General features: G+C 46.3%; 1 protein-coding gene and 1 pseudogene across 1 annotated transcript in view; both read left to right on the plus strand.

Moving 5' to 3' along the window:
* Positions 1–547: 547 nt before the first annotated feature.
* Lin52 (lin-52 DREAM MuvB core complex component) overlaps positions 548–9,857 on the plus strand; it is a 118,559-nt gene continuing 109,249 nt past the window's right edge. The window contains exons 1-3 of the mRNA XM_004624856.2: positions 548–733; positions 6,795–6,869; positions 8,561–8,598. Of these exons, the coding sequence (XP_004624913.1) occupies positions 703–733; positions 6,795–6,869; positions 8,561–8,598 (144 nt within the window). The 5' untranslated portion in view covers positions 548–702. The remainder of the gene's footprint in view (positions 734–6,794; positions 6,870–8,560; positions 8,599–9,857) is intronic.
* LOC111812603 lies at positions 2,359–3,296 on the plus strand (annotated as a pseudogene).

Consider the following 9,857-nt stretch of genomic DNA (forward strand, 5'->3'; position numbering starts at 1 on the left):
GGGCCGAGAAGAGGCGGGCCCCAAAGGTCGCTCCTGCTGGTGCACGGCTCAGGGAGGGCTGGAAAGGATCCATTCCCAGCGTCGGAGCCACCCTCACTCGCCTGCAGAATCCGCGCCCGCGCCGCCGCCGCCGCCGCCGCCGCCGCCGCCGCCATGGCCCTCGGCCGCCTCCGCTCGGCTCCGCGCCGCGCCGCTCCTCGCGCAGTCCGGGCCCCAAGCCTCGCCCTCCATCCTGCCGGACCTCCCACTGGGGACGCGACGGTCTTTCCTAGCCAATCACGTGCGCGAACACTTGACCCCGCCTCGCCATTGCTAGTGTTGGAGATGTGTGATTGGTCAGACCTGGAGCCCTTGCTCCCTCCCACTTGCGATAATGTTATTGGCGGAGACACCGAGTCGCCCCGATTGGGGTGCACTATATTAAGCACGCGGGGACACCGCCCCCTAACCCGAAATCCGGATTGGCCACGTGCGCAGCCGAGGCTCCGCCCCCCACCGAGGTGCGCCCGCGGCTCCAAGAATTTTGCTGGGGCTCGGGTTGAACCACCGCGCGGTGGGCGTGGCGGCCAGGGGCGGGGACAGGCAAATGTTGCCCCGGGGGGCGGGGGAACGAGACAGGTGCGAGTGGGGGATAGGCTCTCTCTTTCGGGGCGTGGCTTGTGGGCCTCCCTTTCCCGCCGACGGTTGGCCACGTCACGTGACATGGGTTGGAAGATGGCGTCTCCCACGGACGGTAAGAGCCGGCTTAGAAATTTTGGCCTGCAGTCTTTTTTGCTTCCTTGGGACTTTCCACTCTCCACCTGCCCTTCGCAGTTACACCTCTTCCTTGGGCTCCTCTTCCTTCTCTTTTACACCTTTGCCGTGGGCGGCGTGCGTGCCTTCAGCTCGCCTGCTCTTCCCGGCGACTCAGGAGTCACACAGATTCGGCTGTGGGTGTCGTCGGTGCAGAAGGCCAGCTGCGCGGGGCCAGCTCAGCGTGGAAGGACGGGGCTTGCCCTGGCCCTGGCGAGGCTCCGTCGGGTGGGGCGAGGGGCCCGAGAGGGAGTGTCGCCGGGAGGGAGGCGCCTTCCGAGCTCCCTGCTCTGGGCGCCGCATACGGGCTCTCTGGAGCAAGGATGGAGCCGCTCTCTCCGATCTCTCAGTCAGGGCGGTTGCCCTGGCAGCAAGGAGAAATGGAGGGACCTCGCATTCCCTTGCCGTGACAGTCTCGAGGGCAGTGAGGGTTGACCTTTTTAACGTGATTTTGCACACGTCTCGCCCACTTTGGCGCCTCCTTTTGTGCGTGGTTTCTTTGGGTTGAAGGGATGAGCAGTTTCTGCCTATGTGTTGTCCAGGATGCGAGACGTTTCAGGTAGGGGCTCGGTGCGGTGGTTTTGCTGTGCTCTGCTTCAGTGAAGTGAGGGCTTGCACTGCTTTTTGAACTCAGTTTTTGCTTCTGCCTCCCTCATCCCCGCGCCTATTTCATTGATAAATAGCTTTCCCTTCTCAGACGTGCTGTTTGGAGGGAATCGTGGACGTTTAGTTCAGGAATGAGGAAACCGAGGCCTAGAAGAGCTGTATGCATATCTGCTGTACGAAAAGCAAGTGGTGCGTGCTTGGCGAGGTGGCAGGATGAGTCAGACACGAATGTCTTCTCAGTTTCAGAGTTTTGTTTTATTGCACTGGGGATTGAACTCGACCTTCTCCTTGAGCTACATCATGAAGTCTTTTCAAAAACTTTTGTAATTTTTAAGGCAGGATCTCACCAAGTTGCTAAACAGACGCGGCTGGAAGGAACTTGGGATCCTCCTGCCTCACTTTTCCCAAAGTGTCTGGATTAAAGGCGTGCACCCCCAAGCCAAGCCCCATGTGTCGTTCAGTTCTCGTTTTATGTCCCCTCCCAAAGAGGCTTAACTAGAGCACAGTATATGGAGTTGCCCGTCTATTCAATCACTATCTCAGTATCTTTATTGTCAGCATAGTTGTTTTATTAACGTTGCTCTTTTCATGCCCTATTATAAATTCCAATCTCTTATTTGTAGTTGGATTCTAGGCTTAACCCAGCGCCTGGCAGTCAGCCTTCAATGAACATGTCCAGAAATAATATACTACTTGATTTTTAAGTTTTAGGTTCACCTGAGTCTTAAGGTTTTTGAGCACAAGGACACACCCCATAAGAAATTATGGATCTTCAGGACTATGCTCTCTTTCTCTCTCTGCCCCTCCTTTTTTGTTGGGGGAACGGGTAACCTCGGATTGAACTCAGGCCCTGCGCTTGCCAGGAAAGCGCTTATTCCACAGAGCCATCTCCCCGGCCCTTGGTGTGCTTTCTTATTAAAAGTTTCTTCTGAGTTCCTGATCTGCTTTGCATGGCCTGAGATGACCCTGGAGCTGGTGTTAGAGCTTCCCTCGGTTCATGGCCCCAGCCCTCCAGACTTCACCCATCCCTCTGACCAAGAACCCCGACGGTCTCTGGCCCCCAAATGCAAGGTAGCATCTCCCTTGCTGGGCCTGCCCAAGAGAGAAAAAGAGCAAGAAGCAGTTGAACATACTGATGAAGTGCAAAATGAAATAGACTTAATGAACAAACCAGTAAGAAGATATTGAAAGTAGAACAGAAATGTAACAAACCATTTTTTCAGAAGAGGTCAGAATTGATCGCCAAAATCCCAAAGTTTGAGTAACATGTGTTAACCATCCACAAATGTCCACACTGTTTGGAGAAGAAAATGAAGCACTGCAGTATTTGACCTGAGACAACATGACAGGATTTGAAGATACAAAATCAGGTTACAGAATAGATTTTTTTTTTTTTCAGAATAGATTTTTATTTTGATGAAAATCTTTTTTTTTTTTTTTTTTTTTTTGTGGCACCAGGCATTGAACTCAGGACCTTGCACTTGCCAGGCAGGCAATTATGACACTGAGCTATCTCCCAGTCCTTGATGAAAATCCTTACTTGGAAAATAAAACTATAAAATTCTTTCCAAAGAATTTCATTTCAATGGGGGTGGTGACCCATCTTCAAAGTCCTCTGAAATTAAGCTGATAGGAAGAGGCAGTACAAAGAAGCCAAGAGCTTGTGTCCCTGGTTTACTGACCATTCTGATACGGGTGCACATGAGCTAGGAAAGATCCTCCAAGATGACATTTGGCCAAATCCACTGCAGTACTGCCTGGTTCCTGATGTGAATGAGGAGGAAGGTGATGGAGTTGATGGTGATGAGGAAGGGTTGGAAGACATCAATGAAGAGGATGAAGGTGGTGAGAAAGAAGAGGAGGAGGAGGACAAGGAAGAGGAGTGTGGAGGAGGATGAAGGATGACTAATTGAACACTCATGGATTCTGAACTTTTTTCCCTTTTTAAGAAAACTTTCTGGGGCCAGGGAGATGGCTCAGTGGAATATGCGCTTCCCTGGCAAGCGCAAGGGCCTGCGTTCAATCCCCGGTTCCACCAAAAAAAAAAAAAAAAAAAAAAAAAAAAAAAAAAAAAAAAAAAAAAAAAAAAAGAAAACTTTCTGCCATCCCTGGGAGCAGGTTGCCACTCTTCCCCCCTCATGCTCTGTCACCGAGTTCTTGGTAAGCACTTGACTCCTAGGCTACAACTCCAGCCTGTCATCCAGCTCTTGAGGCCTCTCTTCACAAGCACTGTGGTTCTTGACTGACTTTGTGCAGAGAGACCTTGAACAGAACGCAGTGGAAAAAGGATCTCTACAAACTTTTGCTCTGAATTCGTTTTGATCCCCTCCTGTCTTTACACAAACTGGATTCAGCACCACTGTACTCTCTGGGAAAGAGCAGCCCTCCGCTCCCTTCGCTTTGCTGGGTGCTGGAGGGTGCAGAGTTCTCGCTTTTTCCCTTTTTCTGTACATTGGGCTCAGATATTACACTATATGAATGTGGACATAGTATTTACCAACAAGTTCCTGTCTTCTTTCTCTTGTTTAAAAAAGAAAAAAATAACTTTAAAATGAGGTACTTTGGGTTAAGTGGGCATTTGACCACATGGCATATCCTTTGACATCTTTCTTTCTTTCTTTCTTTTTTTTTTTTCCACCAAAACACAAAAACAAACAAACAAAAAAAGAATCTGTATTTTTTTTTTTTTTAGATGGAACCAGGGATTGAACTCAGACCCTTGTGCTTACCAGCGAAGTGCTTATTCTACTGAGCCATCTCCCTGGCCCCTTTAGTCTAGTTTTGATCTCGTTATATAGCCCAGGTGCACCATAAACTGGTGGTGATTCTCCTGCCTCAGCCTCCCATGTGCTGCGATTACAGGCATATGCCACCACACCCAGCTGATCCTTACAGTTTAAGATGATACTTTTAAAGTAAAATTATCTCCTGATGATGACTTGAGCCTTGCTGTTTGATGAGAGAATCAGCAGAACCTATAGAGTCTTATTTGGAATTGACGTTCTCTGTTGTAATTTAGTTTAAGTTTTTATTTCTTTTTTTCACTGGAAAGGAAAAGGTGATGCACAGTTTTAAAAAGTCAAAGTATAAAAGTTTCTTTGTCACAAAATTACATGCGTGTGCACACGTACATACGCACGCAGTTTCTTTTGCTAGAAAAGAAATGGCATTTAACGAGTCAGCCAAGGGAATGGAAAGTTTATATTTCAAGGCCAGAGAGATGGCTCAGTAGAATAAGTGCTTGCCTGGCAAGCGCAAGGGCCTGAGTTCAATCCCCTGTTCTGCCAAAAAAAAAAAAAAAAAGTTTATATTTCATTTTGAGAAGATGCAAAAATTCTGGAAATGGACAGTGATAATGGTTGTACATATTAATGCACTTAATGTCATTGAACTACATTTAACATTATTAAAATGGTTAGTTTTATATAACTTTCACATGTACACATACACAAAGTCAGCCACGTGACAGCTAATTGCTTAAAACTTACTAAGTTTTTATGAGTCTTGGAAATTTTGAAGCTATGTTTCTTGTGTTTGATTTTGTTGTTAGTACTTCACACTGAGCTACACTGCCAGCCCCTTTAAAACATTACTTTATAAACTTGAGACACTGTCTCACTAAGTTGTCAGGTCGGGCTCAGACTGGCCATTCTTCTGCCTCTGCCTCCAGAGTGCTAGGATTACAGACGTGCCCCACTGCAGCTAGCATGTGTTGGATTTTGTTGTTGTTGTTGTTCTCCTTTGCCCTCAATTTCTTTTTCTTTCTTTGTCCAAGAAGGGTATTGAAAATGTATTTTTTTCCCCTGGATTGTCTCACTTTCTCTGTGGTCACTTTGTTTGTAATCTTGATTTTTTAAAAGTTTCTTCTTGTCTCTTTTAGAATTTATCACTCTCCAACTAGTTTTACCTTTGTAATCTGGTAAAATGAAGTTGAACACTGTGGATTTAAATTGAAGTTGTAGGGGCCAGCAAGATAGCTCAGCCGACTAGCCTGCTTAGGCAGGCTTAGGCAGGCTTAGGCAAGCACAGGGATTGTGGCTCAATCCCTGGCACTGCATGCCTTGCCAGCCCCATCCCCAGGGTGGGCTGAGCCAGCTAGAGTCCAGATGTGGTGGCATGCATGTATAATCCCAGCGCTGGGGAGGCTGAAAGCAGGAGGATCACCATGAGTCTGAGCTTTGTAGTAAGACCCTGCAACAACCAAATACATAGAAATAAATAAATAAATAAATAGAAGTTGTAAATAAGTATCTCATCATAAAATAGTTTACTATGGTGATCTCACTTCTATTTTTAGTGTTCCAACTGTCTCTGTCTGTAAGATTTAATTCAGATGTTCATTTGAAAATAAGATTAGGATGGCCTGAGTTCAATCCCCAGTTCTGAAAAAAAAAAAGAAGAAGAAGAAGAAAAGAAAAGAAGAATAGGGCCAGGTGTTCCAGGTGCCTGTGTGGCAGGCACAAGGTCCTGAGTTCGATTCCTAGTACCAAAATCTAAAATAAAGGAAAATAAGATTAGGTCAGTTCCATGTTAAAAAGAGAAAACTGCAATGTAAGTAAAGCTGTCTAGCTGTTAATTTATGAGACTCATGGCAGAGTCAGTATTATGTCCTCAACAGTGTATTGAAGGGTTGCCCCCTGGGTATTGGTTCCTACCACACAATGTTTGTTTTTACTATGGTTGAGCTCTGCATTAGCAGAGAACTCCCAAGTTGACATATTGTGGACACACAGCTCTTCTTTTGGGGCAGTTTTAGGTGACTTAAAAGCCAATGTATTAGACTTCAGTTCCTTTCCAGTTGTAATATCACTGGAAATTCCCTTGGAATACTTGTTTAAAGAAATTCAGTTTAAAGCAAAGCTCATGTTGAAAACTCTTACACATTTGTACCTTTTTTTGGGGGGAGTGGGGTGGGGAGTGCATTCACATCTTTTCAGATTTCCAAAGATGTCTCTTACCGAGAAAAGAGATCTTGGGTTGAGGGAAAGTGCTTTTTAAAGGGAGATGCTGAGCATGATTGCTTGCTGCTGAGTGCAAGCCTGGAGATGAGAATGGTGGTGGAGGAGGAAGACTATTCAGGTGACGCCTTGGCGGCAGGAAGACACGCATAGATCCCTGGCTGGGGAGCTGGGCTTTCAGGAGCAGGGTGCTTCACCAATTATCGGCAGGGGGAAGCCCAGGGGTGCAAACCAAGGCACAGAGAGGTTTGTCAGTGCTTGTTCCTAACGCTCCTGTGCATATACTCGCATTTTATAGATTGGAAGAGTGAGATTTAGTGAGAGAGGGTGGTTTATTTGTACTACATTCTAGCATCCGCTGAGGAATAGGCCTCAACCCAGACTTCCACTTGAGTGCGTTAGTGTGTGTTCTTTGACTTCGAAATGTCTTTGTTTCAGGGACGGATTTGGAAGCATCATTGCTAAGTTTTGAAAAACTTGACCGTGCTTCGCCAGATCTTTGGCCAGAACAATGTAAGTCTTTGCTTTCTATCAGACTTCATGTAAGAGAACAAGTGCTTCCTTGAAAAAATTTTGGAAGAATCCTAATATCACAGTAATAATTGAAATTTTTTGTTGTACTTTAAAGAGGTTGATATCCACTGTTAATAATTGCTTTTTGTAGTTTTATTTTTTAGAACACTCACAGGAAGTTATGAGTCTTAATAATTACTTTTGGGGGGATTGGGGACAGGGTCTGTATATAGTTTTTTCTTTTCTCGGTACCAGGGATCAAACTCAGGACCTTGCACTTGCCGGGCAGGCACGTAAGCCACTGAGCTATCTCCCCGCATGTAGCTCTTTGAACTTGGCCTTGAACTCACTATGTAGCGCAGGCTGGCCTGGAACCTGAAGCGATGCTCCTGCCTCGGTCTGCACTAGTGCTGGGATCACAGGTGTGTACCACCATGCCCAATAATAATTACCCGAAAGAAGTAATCGGTAACAAGCTCAGATGGTACTGTGAGGATACATGAAGCATTTCCTTGGCTCCTTTAATCACCACTGCAAAGTTACTTATAATAATTTCATGCAGGGCCAGCCAAATAGCTCATCAGATTAAAGTGGCTGCAAGCAAGCACAGGGGCCAGGGGTTCCCTCCCCGGGCCTGCCGTGCCAGCCCCACCCCGGGTCATGCTGACACCCAATGTTGGGTGGCTCCAATTTGTATTATTTTTATTATCTATGAGTGTTACTTCACTTTTAAATATCACATTTGTACTTCTCTGCTATTTATTTATTTATTCTTACGTATTTAGTACAGGGTCCATAGTGTCTCAGTACACAGATCCGACTCGGAGTGATCCTCCTGTTTTCAGCCTTCCCAGTGCTGGGATTGCGGCTCACACCGGCAGGCCCAGGCTCAGTCGCGTCTCAGCGTGTCCTGGGTGGGCTGGCGCACACACAGTTGCTCTGCTTTTTCATGCAGTACTTCTGTGAGGCAGTTAAACAACTGGTTTGACAGAGAACTGTGAAACTAAAAAGAGCGTAAGCTCTTGCCGGCAAAAAATGCTGCTGTCTAGGCCAGCGAGATAGCTCAGTGGGCCAAAGCGCCTGATCAGGCAAGCTTCGGCAAGAGTGCAGGGACCGGGTTGGATTCCCCAGCACCACAGGCCTCGCCAACCCGCCCCCAGCGTGGGCTGAGCTGGCCACAGAAAAAGAAATGCTGTGCATGGGTGTTGGGTGGCCCCACCCCTGGGTGCCCTGAGCCAGCCACTGAGAGCAGGTGTTGTGGCTCACGCCTGTAGTCCCGGCATTGGGGAGCCTGAAAATAGCAGAATCACTGCGAGTCCGAGCTGCTGAGTGAGACCCCGTAGAAAGAAAACAAAAAATACATTAAAAAAAAGAGAGAGAGAGAGAAAAGAAGAAATGCTGTGTCTTGCCACCCTTCCAGCTAGCTAATTCCTGGTCTTTTAAAGTTTAGTGAGCTATTACTTTCTTGGAGAGGCTTTGGCTGCCACCCCAGTCGGATTGGATTCCCATTTTGGCCTCCCGCACACTCTACCTTCTTTCTGGAGGACTTAGTGCCGTAGTCACTGATACAACAGTCTCTGTCCTCTTCCAGGCTGTCAGCTACCTGAAGGCAGCACTGCTTTTAATCCTTTGAATCCTGTGTCTGGTAAGGCAATGTTTAGTAAATGAATAATTTTTTCTTTCTTTTTTAGTACCAGGTGTTGCTGAATTTGCAGCTTCCTTCAAAAGTGTAAGTAATGTCTAGCATACCCAATAAGAACTGCCCAGAGTTTTGCTCTTGGGCATAAGTTCAAATCCATCCTTTCTTTATTTTCAAGACTGTTGTCGTAGCCTTGGAGTCATTTTGTGGTCACAGCCCTGTAGATTCGTCTCTAACATTATGCTCATCGTTGATGCTTCCCTTTGTCCAAGTGCTTTACCTTGGAATGTTCACCTTTGTGTCCTTACCATCTCTTTTCTCAGCTCGAGGGTTTTATGGTAAGGCAGTTGGCATACTTAATGTACTACTATTCTTTTTGCCCAAGCTATAATTTGGAAGTTTTTCTCTTTTTCTCTCAATAAATAAATTATATTTATTGCAGCTTTAGACCTCTGGAAAGGATTTTGGAATTTCTCAGTGTTACATCAGAAACTTGAGGAAAGATGTCTGTAAAAACCACAGATTTGGGCTGGGGAGATAGCTCATCAGTCTAAGCGCCTGCCTGGCAAGCAGGAGGACTTGAGTTCAATCCCTGGTACTGGTACTGCATGCCCTGCTGGCCCCAGGTGCTAGGCTGGCCACAGAAACCAGGCGTGGTGCTCGTGTCTGTAATCTCAGCTCTGGGGAGGCGTACACAAGAGGATCACTACAAGTCCTAGCTGCGTAGCGAGACCCTGTACCAAATAAATTAATTAATTAATTAATGATTAAAACAAACAAACAAAAAAAGCCACAGGCTTTTCCACTCCAGGGCAGTAGACATTGTGCTTAATTCTCTAAATATGTTCACTCTTTTTTCTGCCTTCATTTCATTTTGCAACAGTGTCAAGGCTGGCCTTGAACTTGTAGTGATCCTCCTGCCTCCACTTCCCACGTGTGGGGTTACAGGTGTGCCCCATCACAGCTGGCCTGCATATGTTGTCTTACATGTTCCCACAGTCAGGAAAATACGATGGCAGTTTTAGCTAACGTGTAGGCAGTGCCAGCCATGTACCAGAGACGGTTCTACCAAGTACTTACATGTAAGTTACTTAATTTTCACGAGACCACATGGAGTGAAGGTCCTACAGATATCTCCAGACTAGGAAATTTAAGCACAGAGTAAAGTTAAGTAAGTTATGCAGCTTATACATTCTTAAAATGGCCGAATCAGGCTTTGAATCTCTAATGCCTGTGTGTGTGTGTGTGTGTGTGTGTGTGTGTGTATCCTTGTGCATGTAACTGGGGGTTGAACCCAGACCTTTACACTGAGCTACATCCCCAGAGTGTCTTCTTTTTTTTTTTTTTTT

Source organism: Octodon degus, unplaced genomic scaffold, assembly GCF_000260255.1.
Source record: "Octodon degus isolate 3935 unplaced genomic scaffold, OctDeg1.0 scaffold00007, whole genome shotgun sequence".
In the NCBI taxonomy this organism is placed as follows: domain Eukaryota; kingdom Metazoa; phylum Chordata; class Mammalia; order Rodentia; family Octodontidae; genus Octodon; species Octodon degus.